Below are 27,616 nucleotides of genomic sequence, written 5' to 3'. Positions count from 1 at the left end.
ACAGGAAGTCATTACAATCCTGTTGCAACCTCTAAAGATGTCCCTATTATGTACGGCACTATGACAGCCTTTTCCTGTCATTATGACCTGCCTGGGCCACGCACCCCTTTACAAAGCTCTGGGACTTGACGGAGCAACCGAATCATCCCTGCCCAGAGAAACCGCTTCGAGTTGGGACGAGGGCGACACGGTCAGGAACGTAGAGAGCGAAGGGTGAGGATTCCTAGGAACATATTTCGACATCGCACTCGGTTAAGGATGGCAAATATTCCCTCTCTGTCAGAGCCTCCAGTGTCGCCCGAACTGAGTGGCGACTTTAAGAAGCCAGCCCTGCCGGCGACCCCAGCAGTGCGGAGTAAGGCTCCGACCGCCAGTCCCGCAAACCTTGAGGAGGTGAAGAAGGAATGGCCCACGGAGCCGCAGGACTCGGACTCTACGGAGCCCGACGTCCCGCCGCCTCGGCGGGACAGCGGAGAGACTAGGAGTGTCCAGGAAGAGCAGCTGCGTCCCCCCACCGCGGTTTCTTCCCCTGGCGGCCCGGCTCGAGCTCCCCCGTACCGAGAGCCGCCGTGGGGCAGCCCAGCCACGGCCCCCTATAGCCTAGAGACCCTGAAGGGCGGCACCATCCTGGGCACCCGTAGCTTAAAAGGGACAAGTTGTTACCTTTTTGGGAGGCTGTCTAGCTGCGACATGTGCCTGGAGCACCCTTCGGTGTCTCGGTACCACGCGGTGCTCCAACACAGGGCGTCCGACCCGGACAGAGAATGCGACAGCCATGAGCAGGGCTTCTACCTCTACGACCTGGGAAGTACCCATGGCACGTTCCTCAACAAAACTCGAATCCCTCCCCGCACCTATTGTCGAGTCCATGTCGGGCACGTTTTCCGCTTTGGTGGTAGCACCCGGCTCTTTATCCTGCAGGTAAGTAGAAAAAGCAAAAATTCACCATGCTGGAATCTTGAGCTTCAAAAGCTTTGGTTGAGGAAGGGTGTTACCTCCCAGTCAGCAGTGACAAAAATGGAGAAATCAGTCTGCATCCTTATTTCCGGACCTTTGTACTTACTGCCTTATTTCTGAAAGTAACTCATTCTTGAGCTCTAAAAGTTTGTTTTGTTTTTGTTTCGATGTGGATCATCAGGGGCCAGAAGACGACCGAGAGGCAGAATCCGAGTTAACAGTAACACAGTTGAAGGAACTGCGCAAGCAGCAACAGATGTTGTTGGAGAAGAAGATGCTAGGAGAAGATTCAGATGAAGAAGAGGACATGGATAATCCGGAAAGGAAGAGGAATACTAGTAACCAAGATGATGAGATGGGTTGTACCTGGGGAATGGGTAAGAAATTAAAATTGCTGCCTGAGGTTAATATTTTGAGTTACTAGTGGTGCCATTTAATGTTTTTTTATATATGACTTTTCATTACTCTTTGAACTAGGACAATTTGCACACCAGGTACCCAAATTCCACAGAGTCATTACCTTTACTGATGTTAAAAAAGATTTAAATCAAAGACACTAGGATGTATATACACACACCCCTCCTCCTGCCCCATTCCCTTTCTATGAATTGAACCCAGGTGCACCAAGCTATATTCCCCCCCCCCTTTTTTTTTTTTTGGTGCTGGGGATTGAACTCAGGGGCACTCGACCACTGAGCCATATCCCCAGCCCTATTTTGTATTTTATTTAGAGGCAGGGTCTCTCTGAGTTGCTTAGAACCTCTCCATTGCTGAGGCTGCCTTTGAACTCACGATCCTCCTGTCTCAGCCTCCGGAGTGGCTGGGATAACAGGTAGGTGTGGTAACCCCAGTGCCAACCCTTTTTATTTTTAGATAGGCCACTTGTTTGAAATCCTCCTGCCTCAGCTTCTCTGAGTAGCTGAGATTACAGGCATGTCCCTCTGCACCCTGCTTCTGTGGCTATTTTAAAATGTGTGTTTTTTTTAAACATCTTTTTTTTTTTTTAATTTTTATGTGATGCTAAGGGTCGAACCCAGTGTTCCGAGCATGCCAGTTGAGTGCGTTACTGCTTGAGCCACATCCCCAGCCCCCGAAAATGTGCTTTTAATTCACTTTCTGTTTGAAACTTCCTGAGCATACAATTATGCTCAGGTGAAAATTACATTTTTCACCATTTAAATATATATATTAAGTGGGCTAGAGTTGTGGCTTAATGGTAAAGCACTTGCCTGGTATGTGTGAGGCCCTGGGTTTCAGCCTCAGCACCACATATAAATAAGTAAAATAAAATGAAGGATCCATTGACCAACAAAAAATATTAAAAAAGAAAAAAATATATTACTGACCTCATTGCTATTCAATTATCACTGGAAGAGGTGTAACTACATACAATCAAATAAAATAGAACGTTATTCAATATAGAATATTCTCTTGAATTTTTGTAGTTTGTTAAAAATACCCCAAAAGGTAAACCATCATTAGAGAAAGCTGGTCCCTTAGCCAAAGGAATGAATTGAATTTCCCACAAACACTGTCATTTTAGAGGATGGATATTCAGACAATAGGACTATAAAAAAAGGAGAATATGTCCTTAACGTGTAGGATGGAGCACAGGGTAAATATTCTGAAATTATTTGTACTAAGTGCCAAAGTTAGGAATCACTAAGGGAGCAGTTACTGAGACTTCCATATACCTTTGCTATCTAGCATGGTAGCTACTACCACATGTGGCTACTTGTAACATGTAACAAAAATTTTCAAGTTTTGTAAGTGCAAAATTACACTGGATTTCAAAGACAGTGTGAAAAAAGAATGTAAAATATCTTGGTCATGATAGTCTTGTTACATGTTGAAATGACAGTAATTTAACCTGTTTCTTTTTATTTTTTCAATATAGTTAATAGAAAATTTAAGATTAACATATGTGGCTTTCTGTTGGACACCACTGATTTCTTAGTTTCTTGGAAGACTTTATAAGCAGAAGGGTTTTTGAGCTGGAACTTAAAAGAAAGGAAAAGTAGCTCCTATGAAGCTGAGTGTTAGAATTGGTACTTAGAGTAAGGACTGAGGATTTTAAGGTAGTGAGTTTACCAGTCTATTTGACAGATAGGAGAAGTACTAAGAAATTATATTAGACCTGAGTTTGAGAGAAAGAGAATGCCAGGCTGAGGAACTCAAAAGTGTGGTAGGTAAATTTTGCCTTTAAAATAAGTGATGGAAAAAAATTAAGGTGCGACGAAAACAAGCTTTGACTTGTCATATAATTTAGAAAATCTGAAAGTACTCATAGTGCTGGCTTTGTAGCTATTTCACTTCGCACACCCAACTAACTTTCTTTTCATCACATATAACTATATCTTTATGCAGAATAAAAGAATATGGGTATATTTCAGACAATGTCCTCTCATGTCTCATTATTTTTCCATTCTTTCTTATATCCTGCAGGAGAAGATGCTGTAGAGGATGATGCAGAAGAGAATCCCATTGTCTTAGAGTTTCAGCAGGAAAGGGAAGCCTTTTATATAAAGGACCCAAAAAAGGCTCTCCAAGGTTTCTTTGACCGAGAAGGTACATAAACAGTTTCTGACTTAACAGTAAAATGAACTTCAAACTTAGAAATGCTTTATTTTATTTGCTGTCTTCCTTGTTCAGTTCTTGCTCTTATACTCAGATGCTTCAGGCTTATTTTTGGTTTATTGGTTGCCAGGTTTCTGTTCTTGCGACTAAAAGGCTCAGGGGTCACTCTAGTTAAACTGGGCTAACTGGGCTGCACGAAATAACCACACAAGAGACACAAATACCTTTTTCTTTGGGGTTGCTGTGACGGCTCCTCTGACCTCAAGGGTCCGCAGAAAGAGAGAACGAGAGCATGCGCTGACTCCTTTTATTGAGGAGAAGCTATTCAAATGAGGCAAAGGGTCAGGTTTCAGGGGGCTGAGTCTGTCTTCATGATGTCCACTGTCAGCAGGTTGACTGACACCTGGGTAGGCCACATCCAAGGGCACAGTAAGAGAAGGGGACACACACAAGGCACTTCCATGGAAGATTCTATCCTAAACAGGGCAAGGGGTTTTATTACAAAGGAACAGGTGAGCATAGCTTCACCCATGGGGCTGTAGCAAGACATACCCATTTCTGTGACTGAGCGCCTCAGCACCCAGCTGAGGAGTGTAACTCAGTCACCTGTAAGGTTGGCCTCCCACAATTGGTTGGTTGGTTTTTGAACCCAGAACCTCATATATGCCAGGCAAGTGCTTTACTATTGAGATATACCCCCAGTCCCAGATTTATTTTGAAAATAATAAAAAATCTTGTTAGCTTTTCTTCCGATCTTAGAAAAAGAAAGTACCTTTTTTCTTAACTCATCATTCTTCTTAAAAGATCTTGGACTTTGTTGATAGGGAAATCGAGCCAATCCCTTATAATTTTTTGTTTCTAATGCACCTGATCTTCATAGTTTTTAACATGGATTTCAACTTTATGTGATTTTAAATGTTTCCACAGAAGATTGTTTCAGTAGAGGTATTTTAAGAGAACATCTAGTATGGCTCAGCGCTAGAGCACTCGCCTCGCACATGCAAGGCCCTGGGTTTGATCCTCAGCGCCACATAAAAATAAATAAATAAAAGTTATTGTGTACAACTATTAAAAAAATAAAAATATATTTATATGTGTGTTATGCATATATGTATATTATTTTACATGCACATGAACACACATATACAGAGTCATTCCTGTGCATCCTCAGGGATTGATTCCTCCTCATCAGGATACCAAAATCCAGTGATGCAAGTGGCATGGTATTTGCATATAACCTACTCCCAGCCTCCCATGTACTTAACTTCATCTCTAGATACATACAATATCTAAGATTGTTAAGTAATAATGACAAGAAGAACAAGTCTACATGTTCAGAACACAATTTTTTTCCCCTCTGAAGATTTGCAATGGATTGAATTTTAATAATAAGATATATAATCGTGTGTGTGTGAGAAAACTGGTTGCTTTCTATACTTAATATTTATGCTTCTAAAAATGAACTGCAACAAAAGAACTTAAATCTACAACTTATAGAAAGTGTGAAAACTACTATGGAGTGAACAAAACTGTGTATAGAGAGTTGGTTTATTTTTGTTTGAGTTTTCGTGGTACTAGGGATTGATCCCAGGGCCTTGCATATGCTTAGCATGTCATCCATTGCTAAGCTGCCCACCCCCCTAGCCCAAGTTGATTGTTTTGATATGAGTTTGCATTCCTCTGTATCATGCTCATTCTAGTTTTATTATCAGATGGTAATCCCTAGGAATGAGAAGTAAAATGTATTGAAATTTAGTATTCAGTGTGATATGGAAATTTGATTTCCTCGTTTAACCTTTGCTCTCTTATTGTATCAACCCCTAATTTTTAGATCCTATTTTTAAAATTATATTTTTTCCACAGGAGAAGAACTAGAATATGAATTTGATGAACAGGGACATAGCACTTGGCTCTGCAGGGTGAGGTATGTTCTTTTTTAGTAATATCTATTTCTGAAAAAGACCCAATTTCAGGTTAATTTATGGTTGTAGATAACAACCCAAAGAGTAACTTTAGTCTAAATTTTAGACTATGTCTAAATTTGTGCCTTGCTACTATAACTACACTTATGTTATTGGAAGGGGGATGAGATTCGTAAGAGGTAGAAGGAAAAAAACTTGAAGTCTAACCTTGGCAAGATAGAACAAAATTGAGAGATTGAAAAGCCATCTAAAAAACATGACTGTCATCACAGCATATTAATTGTTTTCATATGAATTGGAGCTTTAATTTCCTCTAATTCCCCCAATGCAGATTACCTGTGGATGATTCAACTGGGAAACAGCTGGTGGCTGAGGCCATTCACTCAGGAAAGAAAAAAGAAGCAATGATTCAGTGCTCACTGGAAGCTTGCCGGATCCTTGATACTTTGGGATTGCTGCGGCAGGAAGCAGGTCAGCATATGGGGTCAGTTTTCTTTAAAAAGGAAAACTTAAAAGGCAATAAAATCTCCTTTCAGGGCTGGGATGTGGCTCAAGCGGTAGCGCGCTCGCCTAGCATGCGTGCGGCCTGGGTTTGATCCTCAGCAGCACCACATACCAACAAAAATGTTGTGTCCGCCGAGAACTAAGAAAAAATAAATAAATGTTAAAATTCTTTCTCTCTCTCTGTCCCCCTCTCTCACTCTCTCTTTTAAAAAAAAAAAAAATCTCTTTTCAGGAGGAATATGTAAATTATATAGAATGTTTTAAAGAAAAAAATTCCCTATCTCAGTATCCTAAGGTAGCTATTGTTTATGTTCTTCCAAACATATTCTATACATATATGTTTAGAACTAGATCCTGCTGAGGTTGTAACTCAGTGGTAGAGTGCTTCCTAGAATGTGCAAAGCCCTGGGTTTGATATTTAGAACTTAAAAAAAAAAAAAATAGAACTAGATTCTCTAATAAGAAACATACACTTGTCATCAATGCAGTCTTGTTACTTATGCTTTTTTTTTGGACTTTCTTAACATAAGAATGTGTCATGGATTATTTGTATCAACACAGTAGATTTTCCTCATTTAAAAAAAAAAAAAGTGGCTAGCTGGGTGCTGCGGCACACTCCTGAAATCCCAGTGATTTGGGAGGCTGAGACAAAGGGATCACAAGTACGAGGTCAGCCTCAGCACTTAGCAAGGCCCTCAGCAACTTAGTGAGACCCTGTCTCAAAAAATAAAAAGGACTGGGAATGTAGCTCAGTGGTAAAGAGTCCCTGGTTAAATCCCCAGTACCAAAAAAAAAGTGGGGGGCTGGCTATACAATCATTTATTAATGAGGTCTATATATTTTCAAATATCCTAAAATTAATTATTATTTTTTTTGGTATTGGGGATTGAACCCAGGGGCTCTTAACCACTGAGCCACATTCCCAGGCCTTTTTAAATGTTTTATCTAGGGACAGGGTCTAGGTGAATTGCTAAATTACTGAGGCTGGAGATGAACTAGCTATCCTCCTGAGGCTGGTGATGAACTCACTATCCTCCTGCTCAGCCTCCCAGCAGCTGGAATTAAGTCATGTGCCACTGTGCCCAGCTTCCAAAATTAATTTTTAACATTGCCAAGTAACTTATGGCTGTCTTTAAACTGTCAAAGGATTACAATAAAATGTACCTGTTCCCTGCCCTAATCCTGTTCATTTGTCGAGTTTTTCAACTTTTTTCAGTCATTTCTTCTGGCACTTAAAAATACCTGTATTTCCAAGAAATAAGAATATAGTGTTTTATTTTGAGTCACTTATTTTAGACATTACCTATTGACTCCATTTAATTATTAAATATTTATTTGATTATATTGATACAAATAATAGTCACAGCTCAACAGTTTTGTTTTCCCTAAAGATAATGTTTATGTTTTTTTCTCCATGTGTTTGGATTTGTTTTTGTTTTTTATTAACCTCTTTCCTATTCTTCTCATACTTTTCAATAGGCTTTCAATATATTTTTTCACATTGTTCAATCATATTAATTATCAGTTCTGAGTATTTTTTGAGACATTCCTTCTGAAGAGTACTACTTTCCTTCTTTTAGACCTTTAGGCATATTGCTTTCTAGATCTGCTGCAAGACTGTCACCTGAGACTTGACTTGCTATCATCCTTGAGGATTTCCTTTGACTTTCTCTAGGATTGGATTTTCTGTTTCTTAATTCTCATATTTCTTGGCTTATTCCTCTGTTTTAGTGGTCTTTTTCTCATTTATCTTTTTCCTTTTTTATTTGCTGATTTGTTTTTCATTACTCACTGATTTTTAAGAGCCTTTTGCTCAGTAAACTGACCATTTGTTTTAATTTTTTTAAACATTTATTTTTTAGTTGTAGTTGGACACAATACCTTTGTTTTATGTATTTATTTTTATGTGGTGTTAAGGATCGAATCAGGGCCTCGCACATACTAGGCTGAGGCCCTGGTTTGATCACTGAGCCCCAATCCTAGCCCTGTTTTATTTATTTTATTGTTATAAAATGTACATAAGAGGGCTGTATCTTAGTGGTAGAGTACTTGCTTAGCATGTGCAAGGTCCAGGGTTCAATTTCCTGCCAAAAAGTAAAAAAGTGTATGTGTATATACACATGTGTGTGTGCGCGCGCGCACACGTGTGCATGTGTACATATATATATATACATGTGCATGTGCGTATATATATATATATATATATATATATATATATACACGTATATACACATATATGTATGCACACACATACACAACATAAAATATACCATTTTAAATATATAATTCAGTGGCATTAGGCGTATTCACATTGTTGTACAACCATTACCACTGTTCATCTCAGAACTTTTTAATTATTCTGTGTTGCAACTGTACCAAGTTCTTTTTCCTCTCCAGAACCTTGAGAACTACCATTCTATTTTTCCCTGTGTGAATATGACTACTTTAGGTACCTGTATAAATGGAATCATAGAATAAGTGTCCTTTTGTGTCTGACTTATTTTACTTAGCATAATGTTTTCAAGGTTTAGCCCTTTTTTGTTTGGTTGGTTGTTTTTTTTTTTTTTTTTTTAAGTGTACCAGGGATTGAACTCAGTGGCACATCCCCAGTCCCGTTTTGTATTTAATTTAGAGACAGGGTCTCATTGAGTTGCTTAGCATCTCATTTTTGCTGAGGCTGGCTTTGAACTTTTGAACTCCTGGCTCAGCCTCCTGAGTCACTGGGATTACAGGTGTGCACCACTGTGCCCAGCCAGCCCTTTTTTTGTGTGTGTGGGTTGGCAGCTTGTGAAAATCCTGTTTAATCTGCTTGCCTTTTTTCTCTTTATAAAATTTATTTCATTATTATTATTCATTATCATTCTTTCATTTTATGACCTCTAGTATCTCGGAAAAGGAAAGCCAAGAACTGGGAAGATGAAGATTTTTATGATAGTGATGATGACACATTCCTTGATCGCACTGGCCTTGTGGAGAAGAAGCGTCTTAACCGAATGAAGAAGGCTGGGAAGATTGATGAGAAGCCAGAGACCTTTGAATCACTGGAAAGTTTTACTTATAAAATTAGCTGTGGTAGCTTGTTTGTGTTTGTTTTTGTTTTATAATCAATGCATTATAGAACTCTCTTTTGTGATAATTATAATTTTAAGGTAGTATCATTAAAATCTGTAATCCATAAATTTAATGATAACAAACACTAGTCTTATCCAAGATGTTGGAAAGAAAAATATGACTTGCTGCTAGAAACTTTGCTCCAGGATTATATTAATCCATTAATGAACATTTTTTTTGAATATGATATTCCCCAAAAAGAAAAGAAAAAGTTCCAAATTAGGGCATCCAAGGTGAAATTGACTTTAGGACTGTGGTAGTCAAGAGGAATCGAAAGGATTTTGAGAAATAGTATAGTGTCAGTCTGGAACAGTATATCTTTCATGAAATTATCATAAGGTGTGGTATGCATTTAATACTGTGTAGTAGAATTCAGAGCTTAAAACATTATCCAACATCTGTTCTTTCGATTCATCAATGAAAACAAATGCCTGGAAGTGCTTCCTTTGAAGTAAAATCTGAGTTACTTATTCTGTTTAATTCTGAATTCTTTCATTTAAAAATTAATTCAGCTAGAATTAAACCAGTAAAAAGTAATAAGGAGCAGATTTTGCTGGACTTTTGAACTAATCTGCTTAAATTTTGGAGTAACAATAGTGAAAATAGGAGGATGATAATCAGTTGCAAAGAGGGAAAACATTTGCTAACCCTGTTGATCTGGATGTTACAGGTTGCAAAGTTAAATGATGCTGAAAGGGAACTCTCTGAAATTTCTGAGAGGCTCAAGTCCTCAAGCAAAGGTAAGGCTGTCATCAAATACTATTGAGCACCCAGTATATATAGTGCATTGTGTTAGGCTCTGGTTAATAACATATATAGAATATGAAGGTTTTCTAAGGAGCAGTATAGCATTTTGGAGCTAGAAGGAACATTGTAAATCATTTGGGCTAACCTCTTTATTTAACAGTTGAGTAGAATGAAACTCATTCTAAGTTACTTCCCAAGGTCACATAGCTATAATCTGTTTTCTTATTCCTAATCTCAGTGATTTTCTCTAACTAGCTTTATGTAAATAATATTTTTCTCTAGAAATTTTGGCTGAATTTAAAAGTATTTGGAGTAATCTGCCTAAATATATATTATCCCTTTCTTGGACAGCTCTGTCAGAGTCCCCACCTCAGGATTCTTTAGATGCATTCATGTCAGAAATGAAATCAGGGAGTGCATTAGATGGTGTGTCCAGGAAGAAACTTCATCTCAGAACTTTTGAACTGAGGAAAGAACAACAGAGGCTTAAAGGGTTAATAAAAATTGTAAAGCCAGCAGAGATTCCAGAACTAAAAAAGTAAGTAATCCGTTGATATTTGGAATTTTAAATAAATGTGGTATTTAATACCCTGAATTTCTCTTTTATCTTCTTAAATAATTATTATAATTATAGAATTTTTTTTTTAAGCTGTGCTGGAGATTGAACCTAGGACCATCATGCATGCTAGGCATATGCTCCCATATCCCAGCCTAGCACAGAAAACCTTTAAAGCATTGGTCTTATAGAGTAACTAAAACCCCATTTAATTTGTGAACTATGGATTGTTGGAGAATTTTCAGAAGAAACTATGTAGATTCTTGATTCACTGGAAGGCTCTAAAGTTTTTTACTTCATCTTTTGCTGCACAATAAACTTTTCATAAAAACAGCATGCACAGAAACCAATTTAAGACCTGTGAGCCTTACATGTAATGCACACCTGTAACCCCTATTTGGGAGACTGAGGTATAGGAGAAGTTCGAGTTTGAGGCCAGCCTGGAAATTTAGTGAAACCCAGTTTCAAAATTAAAAAAAAATAATAAAATGGGGAGGAGGGCCTGGGGATGTGGGGATACAGCTTAGTGTTAGAGCAGGTGCCTAGCATGCACAGGCCCTGGCTTCAATCCCAAGTACTGGAAAACAAAAAAACAAAAAACAAAACTATGAATGATAAATAGATAACCAACAACCCAAGAGAAAAATAGGGAAAGGATATCAACCAACAGGCTTCAGAAAAAGAAATACAAATTATTCCTAACTGTATGAAAATATGTTCGACCTCACTTGTTGTAAGAAAAATATAAATACTACAATGTAACACATTTTTTATCCATGAAATTCACAAAAACTCATATATACTGTGTCAGTGAAGCAATGACTAAAAGACATTTCTTGAAAGGCAAATTATTATTATTTTGTTGTTTTTTTGTTTTGTTGAAAGGCAAATTGTGATTTTCCCTATACAGGGCAAATTGGCAGTTTCTATCCTGGTTACAAATACATATGACCTTTGAGCTAATTATTATTAGGTGTAATTATAATTTCTAGAAATTGGTTCTTCACATTCTTAGGAAATGAACAATATATATTGTAGCATTATTTATAGTAGTAAAAGATGAGAAACTACCTAAATATTTATCAAAGGGAATGGGCTAACTAAATTATAATATACACATATAATTGAATATTATGTAGCTGTAAAAAAATAGGCAACTAAGTAAAATGTGGAAACATTGTCAGATATATTAAGTAACAGAAAAATGTGCATCAAGGATTGTCTGTGGTAAAGAAAGAATACATCAGTAGGCCATTGCTTGATTATGTGTATGATCTGTTTAGGTCAGATTCTCTAAAAACAGACTCCGAGATAGATATTTGTCTGCAAGTGATTTACTGAGACAGTGCTCTTGGGAGAAATTTGTAGAGGAGTGAGGGAGCAGGATAGGTAGACGAAGAAGCTGGGCAAAGAAGTAGTTTCAAGAGCTGTAATGGCATCACAGATGCCTTAGAGACTAGGAGCTTGGGCTTTTATACCCGCCACCCAACCTTTTATTGACCATGGATAGTTGAGAAAGGACACACAGGAATTCTGAGAAAGGTGCAAGTGTCGACCTTTAGCCATCAGTGCTGCGGTACCTGGTTGTCCTCATTAAGAAAATCTGAGAAGGATTCCAGCAGCATATGCTACTGTATATCTGGTAAGATTTATAAAAAGCTGATAACAAGGGGTTGGGGTTTTGGCTCAGTGGTAGAACACTTGCCTAGCATGTGTGAGTCACTGGGTTCAATCCTCAATTATTTATTTTATAAAAATAAATAAATAAAGGTATTGTGTCCACAACTAAAAACAATTTTTTTAAAATAACAATATGCAAATATGGTACAACAAAGCCCACTATTTTGAATAATTATTATGCACCAATAAAGAAAAAAAATTTTCAGGTGCTTTGGTTAACACCTATAATCCCAAATACTCAGGAGGCTAAGGCAGTAGGATTACAATTTTAAGTCCATCCTGGGCAATCTCACAATAAAAAAGTATTGGAGATGTAGCTCAGTGGTAGAGCACACCTGGGTTTGATCCTCAGTAACTCTCTGCCTCCCCTCTCAAAAAACTTTTTTTTTTTTTTAAAGAAGCTGATAACATAATTGGCCCCTGGGAATGGGAACTACAGTGGGTGGGGGTCAGCAAAAAGAGAGAGACTTTTCACAATATATATACCTTTATATACTTTCACAATATATATACCTTTATATACTTTCTGAGTTTTGAACCAAGTGAGTATACTTTCTATTCAAATATATTGATTTTTAAAAAAAATCCTATGTCAAATATCCGTACTGCTGTAGGTCTAAATTTATTGTAATATGGTTACAGTTTTAGTTTTAAATATTAAATAGCTTCAAACTCGTGATCCTCCTGTCTCAGCCTCCCAAGCCACTGGGATTACAGGTATGCACCACCATGCCTGGCTTACAAATTGTCTTTTAATTCCTATATTTATCATTCTTAAGAACCAGTTGAAAATTGTTCAATTTGTGTGAATTTTTTTTAAAGCAAAATCTCTTCCTTTAAAGGAAGGAAGCATAATTTAGAAGTGAATTTTGTTAACTTTGCATTTGGGAAATTATTGGGTTAGATTAGTTCAAATTCATTTGGAGACATCTAGAAGATTATCAAGTCATTTCTGAGTCAGATTTTGAGGATAATTTATGAGTGAGAGAGTATGTATAAGGGCTGGGGAACGATCCAGTCTTTCAACTTGACAGTATTTAAAATTTTATTCTATATGGTCTCATTAAATTTTGAAAATGTAGAATAGATTATTATAGAAATAAACAACCCCCAGGAGCACAGTTCAGGTGGGATCTCAAAAAGTAGTACTGGCTACATGGGTTCATCCACTTCTGAAGGTGGTTAACTGCAGGAAGTTTCTTATTTTCATTAGATAATACTGTTCAATATAGCACCCAATAGATAGGTACATGTATTATTAAAGCTATTCTGTTTTTTGTTTGTTTTTGTGTGTGGGTTTTTTTTTCTTTTTTTGGTTTTGTTTTGTTTTCAATACTGAGATTGAACCCAGGGGTGCTTTACCACTGCGCTACATCCTTGGCCCTTTTTTTTGGTTTTTTAATTTTGAGACAGGGCCTTGCAAAGTTGCTGAGGCTAATCTCAAATTTGTGATTGTCCTTCCTTAATCTCCCAAATTGCTGGGATTATAGGTATTTGCCACTGTACCTAGCTAAAATTTCTCTAAACAACATTAACTGTTCAGTTTTTCAGTTATACTAGCCACATTTCAGGTGCTCAGTAGCCACATGTAGCTGGTGTCTACTATATTGGATAGTGTAATATAGAAAATTTTCATCATTGCAGAAAGTTCTGTTGGACTTGACTCTAGTTTGTCAGTAAATACTTAAGTCCCTCATCCCTATTATGAAATTTGTAACCTGATGGCATTATATAGGAATATCTACATATTAAAAGGTACCTTCTCAAGCCAGGTGCTATGGTACAAATTTATTTTCCTAGCTACTTGGAAGTTTAGGCCTTAAAGTAAAATGAAAAGGGCTGGGGATGTAGCTCAATTATGGAATGCTTTCCTAGCATATATGAGGCCCTGGTTCAGTCTCTGGTAACGTACCCACACATACAAAGGTGGAAAGACAATAAATTTGTGAATGTATATATAGGAGAAAATAAATAAAGAGCTTAGTGTTATCCATAGATTTAGGCATCTACTGGGGATCAGAGAGGACTACTGTGTAGTGATTCCTAATCCTAATTCCTAATCCTAATCACAAATGTCCAGTTAACCAGTATGACATCTAAATTACCTAACTTAATGATGGTGAGAAATAGGTTCCACAGAGTTAGACTTCTTAGGTTTAATTCTCAGCTCTAGCAATTACTTATTGGGTATTTTGAGGCAAGTTAATTTACTTCTTTGTTCATCACTTTTTTCATTTGTAAATTGGAGGTAATGAAGATGCAAAGATTAAATGGATAGCACTTAAAGTGCTGGTATACATATATTATTGTCATGATTGTCTTAAGTTTTACTATTTCTGTTGTGTCTAGAAACTATTCATAACATTGTTTTTGTAAGTAAGAACTCAGGGAACATAGGCAGGGTAAACAAATTACTTGTGAATTTAATTTCACCTTGATCATCCTTTAACTAGTTAAGTCAGCCCCTTGGGTGGTGTTCTGAGCTAAAAGACATGTTTCCGCTTCCTCTGGAAGCTCCCTTCTTGTTGGTGGTCTGTGTGGTTGCCTGGTTTCTCTTTTCTTTCCCTTCTTGGCTACTGGCCTAGATGCTCTCTACTTCTCCCTCCACTTCTCACTTCAGAGTTGAATTTCCAAAGTTTCTACCTAACTTGCCTCCCAGACTTATCCTCCAAGCAACTCCTAGTTGTGATCCTCTCTTCTGCTCTTTCACTTAATTGAGCCAGTCTTTGCACATCCTCCAGACTAGCCCAGTCATTTAATAGCTATTAAATATCTGCTGTTTAATGTAGTAGAAAAACATCTGTGTTATTACCTTTCTCTGTCTATGAGGCTTATAGGGATGGGTGCAAAGGGTCATGATTTAGCAGAGGGTATTTCAGGGTCAGGCAGGCAGGATTTTTCTGGTGGTCTTAAGAAGGGAATGGGTTCTGACTCTGATAGGGAGAAAGGTGGTGAAGCTGGGTCCCAAGAATGCCACTAGGGAAGGGGACAAGACTTAATTCAAAGATGGCAGGCAGCAAGTGAGCTTCAGAATAGGCCAGGGTAGTCAGTTCCTCATAAGGTCTAGAAGTGTCAGTCCTGTCCTTATATTCCAGTTTGCAGGAGTGTCCCATGGTCCAGGTGAAGGCAACATGGGGCTTTTTTCCCTGGTCTAGTTAGGTTCTTTTAAGTTTTCCTCTGTTTCCTTAAGCCATCTCCTCATTGCCTTTGTGACCTCTGCTTACTTTCCCCTATGTCTTCATACATCTTCTAATTATTGCCTTTGCCTACCTCTCATTGTCACCTTTGCTACTCTGACAAGTTCAGTGTCTTGTTAACTGCTGTCTTTTTTGTTTTTACTGTTCTCTTCCTTCTCCTTTCTAATTTCTGCTGTCTCTTCTTTTTTATTCTTTTTCAGTGTTACTCTCTTGGTCTTGGCTTTTATAACCATCTCTAGCCAATTAGAATGTTGACAACCTCAACAGTTGCACTCTCTTAATTATGCAAGCTATCCTACCTACCCCCCACCTATGCACACACTTCCTTTTTTTTTTTTTTTTTAATGTCTTTGCTCATAGCACATGGTTATGGTTAAGTGTGAACTCTGGATAAGTAAAGTAAGTCACTTCAGAAATTGGTGGGAAATAGGGCTTTACACCATAGATCCATCTCCTGCTACTTAATGGAAATGGGGTCATGCTTAATGTATTCTCCTTTACCAGTGACCTTTGTACTGTAGTCATCATTTGATGCTGACTGAGCATGTTGTAATTTATTCATCTAAGGGAGCAGTATCATCTTGCTCTTAATAATTCTGTTCATGATAGTCAGCAATGTCATTGTCCATTCAAACTCTGCTTGTCTGAATACCTCCTTCTTGTTGTTTGCTCCAGATACTAATTTTGTAGTCACTTTTGTTTTACCAGAAGTTTCTTTGTCAGTGTTACAATATTTATAGATAAAATCTTGGACTCACCAGAATAGATATGTATAATTTTTCTTTCTTCCTAGGACTGAAAGTCAGACTACAGATACAGAAAATAAAGCTAAGAAACTTACACTGCCTCTCTTTGGTGCCATGAAAGGAGGAAGCAAATTCAAGTTAAAAACTGGAACAGTAGGGGTAAGTTGTGAGTCAAGGTAGAGTGTTAAACTTTTAACTGGTGAGTTATCCCTGAGCCAATTTTTATTTTACAAGTGCAAATGACTCATTACACCAGTGTGTTAAAAAGGGTTATGGGTTTGGTATAGTCATATCTTTCCCAGAATTTGCTTGTTAGCTTTTTCTGTTCAATTTAGAATTATAAGAATTGGCAAATTAATTCATACCAGTCAATTTGTAAGTAACTGATTTGTAAATTCAAGTAATAGTTTGTTAATTTCAAATGAATATTGGGTTTAGAAATAGATCTCCTACACTGAATGCTTTTTTTTTTTTTTTTTTTTTTGGCGGCGGGGGGCAGGGGGAGTAGGTGTAGTAGAGATATGGTCTTGCTAAGTTGCCTGTGCTAACCTTGAATTGTGATCCTTCTGCCCCAAATTTCCAAATACCTGGGATAACAGGTGTGCACTACTACATCTGACTCAGTTAAATGTTTTTAACCTGGTGAATGGATGTGATAGTTAGACTCAAATAATATTTATTAGGAATGTAACGTATATGCTTGTCTCTGCCGTATATTTTCCATACTCTTGTTTAATCCTTCCAATATCTTACAACTTATGGGAAATACTATGTCTTAAAGAAGAAAAAACAGGTAAAATACCATATAACACCATCAGATCCATCTTTTCTCCTAAGTTTTATGATCTTTCTACTCTTCTGTAATGTCTCACTGATGGTTGTTTTTGCTTTACATATATTCCTATTTATAGATTTAGCTTTTAAAAGTTTTTTTAAATCACTCTAAAGAACTGAACCTGTGGGGTATTAGTTTGCTAGGGCTGCTATAACAAAATGCCACAAAATGGGTGGCTTAAAACACAAAAATTTATTTTCTCACAGTTCTAGATGCTGGAAGTCTTAAGATCAAGGTGCTGACAGAGTTGGTTTCCTTCTTGACTTGCAGATGGTTGCCCCCTCTTGCTGCTCTTTTACTTGATAGTCCCTCTGTGTATTTGCACTTTTGGCATATCTTCTAGTGACACCAGTAATTTTGACTTAGGGCCCTGTCCTAAATGCCTCATTTATTATTTTTAAATGCAGTCACATTCTGAGGTCCTAGGGATTAGAACTTCAAAATGTGAATTTGCAAGATATGGAAGTAGGGAGGATTCAGCCCATTAATACCTTGTATTGGGATATACTGCCCTCTGGTGGCAGAGATGAAGTCTCAGCTATGTGTACTGAATGAGTTGTGTGGTTTATGGAAGAGGGAAGCTTTGGGTTAGGGGCAGTGTTTATGTTTTAAATAGAAGAAAAATGCTTTCCTAAAATAACTTTCTTAGAGGATTACCAAACTAAATATATATATATTTAAAAAAGGTATAAACAAGGTATACTTTGAAACTTCTGTTCCACAAATATGATCAACTTTTCCTAATAAGTGCTCATATTGAAAGGCCTTGATTTAAACGTGCTTTTCTGGATATGGTGGCATATACCTATAGTTTCAGCTACTTGGGAGGCTAAGGCAGGAGGATCACTGGGAGCCCAGGAGTTCAAGGTCAGCCTGAGTGACATTGGAAAACAGTGTCTTTTTAAAAAAAAAAAAAAATTATGTTGCTTTATACTTTAAGAAATGTCTTCCTATTCTTCAGGATCAGTTTTACTGTTTTACAAGTCTTATTTCCTTGAAATTACATTAAGTCTAAAAGGAAAAAAACAGTACGATGACTTCTTTCTTGGGAATGTGTGTCTGATTTACTCCCTAGAAGATTTTGTAATAAATTAGGGTCCTTTAATATTAAGAGGTCAAATAGGATAGAATTCTTACAGCTATTGCTCATCTGGAATAAATGTTTTATTTCCCTCTGAGCTGTTTCAAATGTTTGGTATTTAATAATCTTTAGCCTGTTCTCTCCCCACCACTGCAACCCACATTGCTGGGAATCAAACCCAGGGCCTTGTACATGCTAGGCAAGCACTTTACCATTGAGTTACACCTCAGTCCTAAAAATGTTTTGATTCTATAAACTAATAAACATACTTGTTAAGAGTCCATAGATGGATACCATTTTATGTGAAAATTCTACTTCCAGCCTGCTTTTGCAGGATTTATCAACCTAGAGAGTTAGACATCCTATGCATTTGGTTTAACCTCCTGGAAGAAATTTGCCTCTTTTTTTATCATTATGTAGAACTACACATTTGTGGTTTTGTTTCCCTCATAGAAATTGCCCCCCAAGCGTCCAGAACTCCCTCCGGCTCTAATGAGAATGAAGGATGAGCCTGAAGTAGAAGAGGAGGAGGAAGAAGAAGATGAAGAAGAAGAGAAAGAAAAGGAGGAACATGAAGAGAAAATGGAGGATGGAAACAGCAGGTTGCCACAGGAGATAGAGCCAGAAACTTCAGTGCAGGAAATGAGTTCTCCCACAGATCTCACATGTTCTAAGGAAACAAAAAACCATGGTAATATCTTTCTCCACCAGGTGCAATTCAGAGGGCCAGTTGTATTACTTATGGATAGGGTTAAAAAAGCAAACTAGTTCTTGTCTATGAGTTTTGACGTTATATATTTGAGACACTGACTCTGTACTAAGGAAATGTAGTTAGTCCTCTTCCTTTGACTGCCAGTCATTGTTTATTCTATTGCATATTAAAGGGAAGTATTTCCAGTGTGTTCCAGAATGATAGAGGGTTGAAATCTGTAGATTCTGACATCACGGCTGCTGAGGAATGACCCTGAGCTGATGCCACTGTAGAGGTGGAGGGCAGGGGAGTAGTGTGAGTGTTGGGGCTTGATTAGGTGATCTCTGGATGAATCTCCCCTTACTCATTTTTCTCCCCACCCTTAAACAAGGCTAAGCCTAATGAACTAAAGTTCTCAACAAGAATCATGCCTTATTCATCTTTTTGTCTATAGTATCTAAAAGAGAATCTGGCACATAACACTCACCCTCATGAGAAAAGATTTAATGAAAAATATTGAAGAGAGGGAATTGATTAATTTGAAAATAATTTTTGTGATTATGAAAAGAATATTTATGCATTTTAGAAATTTTAGATATAAAAGTCCAAAGAAGAAAAAAGAAATCTTTCCAAATCTCAGCTCTAGAAATTACTATTTATCTTTTAGTGCCTCTTATTCCTTATTAACTGTAGGAGTTATTTTCCTGCAGGTTGCCAAACTGTTTAGCAAGATTAAGATCTCACAAAAAATAGGGAATGTGAGGAAAAGTAAACACTGGTGTTAAATGTGTGTGGGAATGTGTGCATATCTACTTCAGAGAGACTACACTGGTGTACTTACAACAGTTGGCCTGGAGTACAGTCTTCCTCTTGAGTCACCTTCAACTGTGTCTGAGGAACAGCAAAGTTACTGTTTCCTCACCTATTTGCCTTCTTTGTTTAGTTGTTGGCAAAATACTTACCTTTTTAAAAAGATACTTATATGTAGTTTTTTCTGCGCCTGGGACTTTGGGCCATACCAGTAGGAAGGGGAGCGATAAGTATTATATTTTGTTATTTAGGGACCAAAGTATACCTGTGTATGAAAATGGAATAGGTTTTAAAATCTGGTTTATAAATTTAAATTGGTAAATCCGTGACTGCTGAGGGATTGTTCCAGGCCTTTTTTCCTCTACTTTTTTATTTTTACAGCATGAGGATCCTATTTTACATGCTATTTTTTAGCCTGTTTTTTCCCTATGTCTTAAAATGTTTTTTATTTAATTTTGTTTTGTTTTGGTATCAGGGATTAAACCCAAAAGTGCTTAACTACTAAGCCACATCCTCAGCCCTTTTTCTTTTTTGAGACAAGGTCTTGCTAAGTTGCTTAGGGACTCAGTAAATTCCTAAGACTCTTTGAACTTGTAGTCCTCCTGCCTCAGCCTCCCAAGTCACAGTATGGCAGGCATGTGCCACTGCACCTATCTTAAAATGCTATTTTTAAATGTTGCTTTGTACTTAGGGGTAGGGCATCACTTGGATGTGTCATAATTTATTAACTTTTACTTATTAAATATACAAATCACTTCTTAATGTTTGCTATTGTAAACACTTAATCTTGGTGCTTGACTCTGGTTTTTTAAAAAAAAAATATGTTCCTGGGAGACAATTTCTACACCAAGAAATATGTATATTTTTAAGGCTTTTTGTAAGTTTTGCCAGTAAGTTTACCTCAAAGTTGGCTGGGTTTTTTAAGTGGAAAATTGGTCTTGTTAGATATCTAGAGAGATACATTTATTGGAAACCTCATTAAAGTTAGTTGAAGCTGCCAGGCACGGTTGCACATGCCTGTAATCCCAGCAGTATGGGAGGCTGAGGCAGGAGGATCTCAAGTTCAAAGCCAGCCTCAGCACCTTATTGAGACCCTCAGCAAATCAGTGATACCCTGTCTCTAGATAAAATACAAAAAAGGGCTGGGATTTGGTTCAGTGGTTGAGTGCCCCTGGATTCAATCCCCAGTACCGAAAAAATAAAAAAAGTTAGTTGAAGCTGATGACAATAAAACTAGATTATCATATATAGGCATAGATTCTTTTGCTTTTTGTTTGTTTGTTTTGTTTTCTTGTCTTTCCACCATTAATTAAATAATAACAGTAGGCTTTGGTACTGTTTTTTGTAGAAAACATGTCTCAAATCAGCCACATGGAACAGAATAAAAATTATCAAGAGATTAATGAAACATCTTCATCATGCAAAGAACCATCAGGTAAGTAGCATAGCAGATTCTTTTGCCTCTCTGTGTGCAGATACATCCTAACTTTAAAAGGAGGGCTTGGCAGCTGACCCTAAGGCAGCATAGGAAATGGCCATATAGACCCTAGGTAGGTGCAACCACCAGCACCCTGAATGAAATTGGAGTATGTGAGAGGTTTGTGTTTGGTGCTATCTCATGTGCCTTTTACTCCTCTTCTCCCTGTCCCACAAAGCACCTGATGTCTTGATGCTTCCCTCTAGCCATACAAAGCCTACCCCAATTTTACATCTCCCAGTTGAATATGTCTTACTATGGAAATGATTCCCAATCTATTAAATTGTTTGAAAGGTTGGCAGTGCTGAGGATTTTTGTTGGGAATTGAGCACATACACATTCCCTGCCTCATATATACCCAAAATCCAGACTCCTAAAAAGAAAGCAGGTTCAGCATTAACCACACTATTTGTACAGTAGAGGCACAGTGAGCCTGGTAAAAAAGGATTGCTTGCTGGGTGCAGTGGTGCTCACCTGTAATCCAGCAGCTCGGGAGGCTGAGGCAGGAGGATTGGGAGTTTAAAGTCAGCCTCAGCAACTTAGCGAGGCCCTATGCAACTTAGTGATATTTAATATTTTAATGAAATATTAAAAAAGGACTGAGTATGTGTCTCAGTGGTTAAGCACCCTTGGTTTCAATCCCTGGTACAAAAATAAAACAAAAGGGCTAAGGATATAGCTCAGTTGGTGGAGTGCTTGCCTCACACGCACAAGGCCCTGTTCAATCCCCAGCACCAAAAAAAAAAAAAATTTTAAAAATAACAATAAAACAAAAGGGACTGCTTTTATCTGGTTTTACTTATAATGGTTAAAATGTGGAATAATAAAAATAGCCTCATCATACTCATCATACCTCAAGCTTGTAGCTTTGTTTTAAAAACTAGGGATATCAGTGAAAGTAAAATGTTCTCCTCTTAATATGTATTTTTTTGTGTGTGTGTGTGGCAGGGGGACAGGTACTAGGGATTGAACCTGATCAGGGGCACTTGACCACTGAGCCACATCCCCAGCCCTATTTTTTTTTAATTTAGAGACAGTGTCTCACTGAGTTGCTTAGTGCCTCACTTTTGCTGAGGCTAGCTTTGAATTCTCTTGCCTCAGCCTCCCAAGCTGCTGGAATTACAGGCACAAGCCACCATGCCAAGCTCCTTCATTTTTATAGTAGTAGATTGTCACTGATGTTTTCTTCAGTAATTTTAACACTGCCTTAGGAGAAGATCTTTCTTTGTCTATTACTTTTTCAGAAAATAGTTATTATCATTTTTCCCCCTTAAATTAGCACCAAAGAATGAATATGAGAAAAGCAGAGATGAATTGAAGAAAAAGAAAGCTCCTGGTCCAGGCAAGGTAAGTACTTTTCTTTGAAAGTTGACATGAATGCTCTTATGACAGACCACATCTAGGAGTGTGAATCTTTGGAAACTGACAGAGTTCCCAACAGCCTTAGCCTCCTCTCCTAGAAATCTGAATTCTTTAATTTTTATATTTTTGAATTCTGTATTCTTATCTCTATTCACCCTATTCCCTATAACTGCTCACATACATGCTACTTTTTTTATATTAATTTGTGAATTTTTCTTCATATCCTAATATGCTATACAGACATTTGAATAACATGCTGTTTTCATCTTTTTATTACACAAAAGATATAAATACACTCCATTCTGTATCTTAATTTTTTTTTAATCTATCATGGAAATCATTCTTTATCAATATATCAAGAGCTTCTTAGTGCATGAATATACACTGTTTAGCTAGTACCCTTTAGATAGACACTTGAATTGTTTCTAGGCTTTCATTACACCAGTGCTATAGTGAATAATTTTATGAATACGTAATATTGAATGGATATGCTAAGTTCCAAGAAGTGTAATTTCTGAGTTGTGTTGGCAGGCCCAAGACACCTCTCTGTAATTCACAAGAGGTCTCACAGGACTCAACATATGGTTGTATTTGCAGCTATGATTTCCTACAGTAAAAGGATACCAGGCACAGTTGGCAATATGAACTGGGTTGGGGTGAAATCTGAGGTAAACTAAGTATAAGATTTGAATGGTCCTTTTCAGTGGAGATACACAGTACATGCTTAATTTCCCAAGCAATAAGTTGTAACAATTGTGAAATCTTGCTAACTAGAGAAGCTTGTTAGAGACTCAGTACTATTTTTGGTGGGAATGGATCATATAGGCATTCCCTGATTGGCGTGTACCACAAATCCAGACTCCCAGAAAGAAAACAGATGTTCAGCATAAACCACATTGTTTGTACAGTAGAGGCACAATGAGCCACCCTTATCAGTTAGGGTAATAGTAATAATCCTCCAGAAGCTGGGTGCAGTGGCATGCGCCTGTAATTCCAGCGGCTCCGGAGGCTGAGGCTGGAGGATCACAAGTTCAAAGCCAGCCTCAGCAACGGTGAGGCGCTAAGCAATTCAGTGAGACCCTGTCTTTAAATAAAATACAGAATGGGGCTTGGGATGTGGCTCAGTGGTTAAGTGCCCCTGAGCTCAATCACCAGTACCAAAAAATAATAATAATCTTCCAAAAACTCAAGTTCCAGACACTAGCCAAAGATCAAGCAAGCTTTCAGAGAATAGCAGTTATTCTTGCTCTGTTAATTTTTTTACACTTAGGTCAAAAGGCAAATGCCAGATTTCCCTCTCCAGAAGTTATTTTGATAAGCACTTATATCTGCCTTGTATTTACTGCCCCTTTTAAAAAGCATGACATCACTCTCACTAATGAAAGCTCAGCTTGTTGAGGCTTTATGAGGAAAAAAAAAAAAAAAATCAAGACTCAGACAATGTTCCCCCAAATGGGTTATTAATGTTCACATCATTAATGAAAACTGTGCTTAGTTTTTGTTTGCAAACAGGCAACTGTAAAGCCAGTAATTTCTTAGAGTTAAAATTCTTTTGAGTAAAATAGTCCATATTTTCTTTGCAGTTTCCCCCAACACTTTCTTCTAAATATCCCGAAGATGACCCAGACTACTGTGTGTGGGTTCCACCTGAAGGTATATTTAAAATTTTTTTTTCCTTTCCTCTTATATTTCTTTATGTATTTGAATAAGTCATACATGTTTAAGGTTCAAAATAATAGTTACAAGAGTATGTAGTGAAGGTTTCCCTTCTGCAAGAATAGGTAGATTAAAAGATCTGAGAAGACATATCAACTAAATATAATCTGTGCACCCTGTCCTTACTTTAAAACAGCAAATAGCTGTTTTAAAAATTATGAACCAGCTAGATAATTTTGAACATTAGCTGGATATTTGATAGTAAGATACTAAGAAATTATTGATTTTTTTAAAAAAGTGAATGATGTTGAGTTACGTTTTTTGAAAAAAGTCCTTATATTCTAGACAAATATACAAAAGCATTTATAGATGGAATGACATCTGGAATTTACCTTAAAATAATCCAGATAATAAGCCAGGCACAGTGGTGCACATCTGTAATTCCAGTGGTTTAGGAGGGCTGAAGCAGGAGGATCACTATTTCAGAGCTAGCCTCAGCAAAAGCAAGGTGCTAGGCAACTCAGTAAGACCCTGTCTCTAAATAAAATACAAAATAGGGCTGGGGATGTGACTCAGTGGTGGAGTGCCCCTGAGTTCAATCCCCATTACCAAAAAAAAATCGAGAGAAGGTACTGAAGGGGGGGGTAAGAGATAAAGCAGGATTGGCCACATATAATAATTATTAAAGCTGGATAAGGGGTAGATGGGGCTTATTATATTTTTCTATTTGCTTTTGCATATATTTCAAATTTTCTTTATCAACAGAAAACAAAGTCTTCTGTCTATGCCTCAGCTACTCACTTTTTTCCTCTAAAAACAACAAAATATATTATCAGTTTCTTAATAATTCCTATATATTAAACAAAATGCCTATATAGACAATAAAACACATATTTCACCACTTTGCACAAGTGGAAGCATCTTCTACTCCTTGCTATTTTGTGCTTAGCACTATATAGAAAGCCTTCCATAATTACTTAACAAATTTATCATTTTCTTTTTACATGGCAGCATAGTTTTTTTTTGTTTTTGGTTTTTTTAATGGTGTGGCTATACCTTTACTTATTTAAATACTGTGTTTCCAGTCTTTTGCCTTTATAAACAACTCTGCAAGAAGTAACTGCTAATATAATAAGTGAAGTATAGAGGTCCATTTATAGAAAAAACTAATATAAGTTAACATACTAGATCACAGTTATTTTTAAGATATTGTAAATTGTATTCTATAAAGACTACCAATTTTGTGTTCATACATGCACACCTAGGGCAATATATTAGATGCTTATTTCTTCATATGCTGATTATATGTTGTGTTTTTTATGGATGTTATTTTTGTTTACTTATTTATTTATTTTAGTTGTGAATGGACACAATACCTTTATTTTGTTTATTTATTTTTTGTGGTACTGAGGATTGAACCCAGTGCCTCACACATGTGAAGCAAGCGGCGCTTCACTACTGAGTCATAACCCCAGCCACTATGGATGGTATTTCTAAGATACTAATAATCAGAAGAAGTTTAGTTACTAGAAATGTTTGCTTCTTATCTACTAATAAATGTTAGGATAGACATGAAAAAAGGACTATATTCCAAAATTGTATACAAAAGGTAAAGTTTCTATCATGGAAGGAAACCTCAATATTTATTTTACTTAGGCCTACAAATATGTGAATATCTTTTTTCCTCTTGACTTTGAAAAAGTAAATATCTTTCTTTTTTATACTTTGATTTAGGCCAAAGTGGAGATGGCAGAACCCATCTTAATGACAAGTATGGCTATTGATTACATCAGAGTCCCAGAGGAAGATCTTGTGGACTATGTGACATTGAGTATTTGGAATAATATGTGAAGTTGAATGGCCAAAGAAGTTCAGATGATCTTATGTAAAATATGGTGACTGACTTTTTCTTCCATGCTCTTGGCTTCTTGAATTTATCTTGTTATCCAGTTCTCCTGATTTGGGTATTTATGTTTAAAAGTATTTATGTTTGTATGTGTGTATGTGTGTGTGTGTGTGTGTGTGTGTGTGTGTGTGTGTGTGTGTGTGTGTATGAAGGGAACCGTATATCTTGAGAAATAGTTAAGTGAGAAACAGGACGCTATTATAAAATGAAAAGTCAAAGTGCCCCTAATACTGATTTAAGATGATAACCTGTTTGATTTAAGATTTAGGGACTGTGGGTTAGAGGTGTAGCTTGTCTAGCATGCTTGAGGCCTTGGGTTCCATCCCCAGAAACACAATTTTTAAAAAAAGATGGAGAATTGTGCTTTCCTGAGCATTAGGCTATGTCTGGCAGTTAGGGTGTAGAATTCACTAATATTGCTTCCTTAGATAATGTGAAATATGAATATTTCATGGATCTGACTCTGGATGTCCTTGTCATTCTTAGAACTAAATTTAGATTGACAGTGAAAGTTTCCTACTGCTTCCAACTCTAATCCTCCCTTTACATTTGAGAATAGACCCTGACTTATCAGGACAAAGTTAACCATAGCACCATCTCATATACTCAGGCCCCAGTCTGATAAAAACTCAGCCCATTGAATATCTTGGCTCTGACTAATCAATTAGTCATCCTCCTCTTACAGAAGGGTGCAAATATTGTTATGGAATGAAAAGTTGAATGTGTTCTGCCCGGTGTGTGTTTTCTCACCTCTACGTTTTCTCTTCCTTTTGGGAACAAAGAAATGTAAAAAGATGTCTTACTCCACCCCTTTTCCCCATGATTAATGCCTCACTTTACTTCCATAGATAGAAAGCGGGAAAGTGAAGGGATGCAGCAAGGTAGAGAGCATTTGGGTTAGGCTTAAGGCAGACATTAAGGAGAAATGCTCTGGCCCAGCCAGAGAGTGAATGAGACTGGTTGCTTTCTTATAATGGATTACGCAGTATATACAACTATAGGCAGGAAGAAGTAATGAGCCATTCCAGTTACCATGGCAGATGGGGGAAGTTCTGGTCTACTAAAAGTAAGTCCTTCATCTTTCAAAAGAGAGTGTTAGTATGCTGAGAAACTTACTTTCGACTTCATTCAGACCAATAGGGAGAACTGATTGATGATGTAAGAAGTGTCAGGAATTTGGGGGCAGTGTTCGTGACATTTGGATTAAAACAATGGACAGAGGTCTAAGGCATATCAGTGGTCTTTGCGTATGAAAGTCTATTCAAACACAGTTGTATGTGTGAGCCTAATATTTAAATGGTAAAAATATATCTGCTCCAGGTAAAGTGAAGGTGCAGGGATTGGAGCTACTACACACACACATCCTCTCCTCCAGTGACCCTAAGGAATCCCAGGAGGATAGACAGCTTTAGGAGGACAGATTTCTAAGGTTCTGGGAACAGTAGGTATGCTTTCGTGTCTACAGAAATCCCAAGTGGGATTCCACATGCCAAAATAAAATCTAAATATGTTATTTGTGAGCAGTGGACTTGATTTAAATGACCTACACGTGTTTCTTAGCTACCTTTTACTAAATAGGAGACTGGGAATAGGACTAAATTCTCTTGAGTCTCAATTTTGTTATCTCAAGCAAGGCTAGCAAAGCTTCCTGCTCCTAGAACCTCAGATGTACTTAAGGATTGGATGAGATGATGGAGGTGGATTTAGTACCAGACTTTATAGATGTTAGTAGTTTTTATTTTAAAAAGGGGACACAAGCCAGGCATGATAACGCACACCTGTGTAATCTCAGCAACTCAGG

General features: G+C 37.3%; 1 protein-coding gene across 1 annotated transcript; it reads left to right on the top strand.

Moving 5' to 3' along the window:
- Positions 1 to 50: 50 nt before the first annotated feature.
- Slc4a1ap (solute carrier family 4 member 1 adaptor protein) lies at positions 51 to 25,824 on the top strand. Its single transcript, XM_078029474.1, has 14 exons — positions 51 to 921; positions 1,139 to 1,334; positions 3,403 to 3,525; positions 5,398 to 5,458; positions 5,788 to 5,927; positions 8,844 to 9,005; positions 9,743 to 9,811; positions 10,170 to 10,356; positions 16,045 to 16,156; positions 18,367 to 18,604; positions 20,763 to 20,849; positions 22,171 to 22,238; positions 23,837 to 23,906; positions 25,644 to 25,824. The coding sequence occupies exons 1-14, from the start codon at positions 259 to 261 to the stop codon at positions 25,691 to 25,693; spliced, it is 2,226 nt and encodes a 741-aa protein (XP_077885600.1). The 5' UTR covers positions 51 to 258; the 3' UTR covers positions 25,694 to 25,824.
- Positions 25,825 to 27,616: the final 1,792 nt, after the last annotated feature.

Source organism: Ictidomys tridecemlineatus, chromosome 12, assembly GCF_052094955.1.
Source record: "Ictidomys tridecemlineatus isolate mIctTri1 chromosome 12, mIctTri1.hap1, whole genome shotgun sequence".
Classification (NCBI taxonomy): domain Eukaryota; kingdom Metazoa; phylum Chordata; class Mammalia; order Rodentia; family Sciuridae; genus Ictidomys; species Ictidomys tridecemlineatus.
Note: the sequence above shows the minus strand (reverse complement) of the source record. Positions and strands in the feature narration are given on the sequence as shown.

Excerpts from the sequence above, each read along its gene's own strand:
- Slc4a1ap (XM_078029474.1), top strand. The coding sequence starts at position 259 with ATGGCAAATATTCCCTCTCTGTCAGAGCCTCCAGTGTCGCCCGAACTG. Across the intron at positions 9,006-9,742 it reads AGAGACCTTTGAATCACTGG|TTGCAAAGTTAAATGATGCT; the intron begins AAAGTTTTACTT and ends GGATGTTACAGG. Across the intron at positions 23,907-25,643 it reads TGTGTGGGTTCCACCTGAAG|GCCAAAGTGGAGATGGCAGA; the intron begins GTATATTTAAAA and ends ACTTTGATTTAG.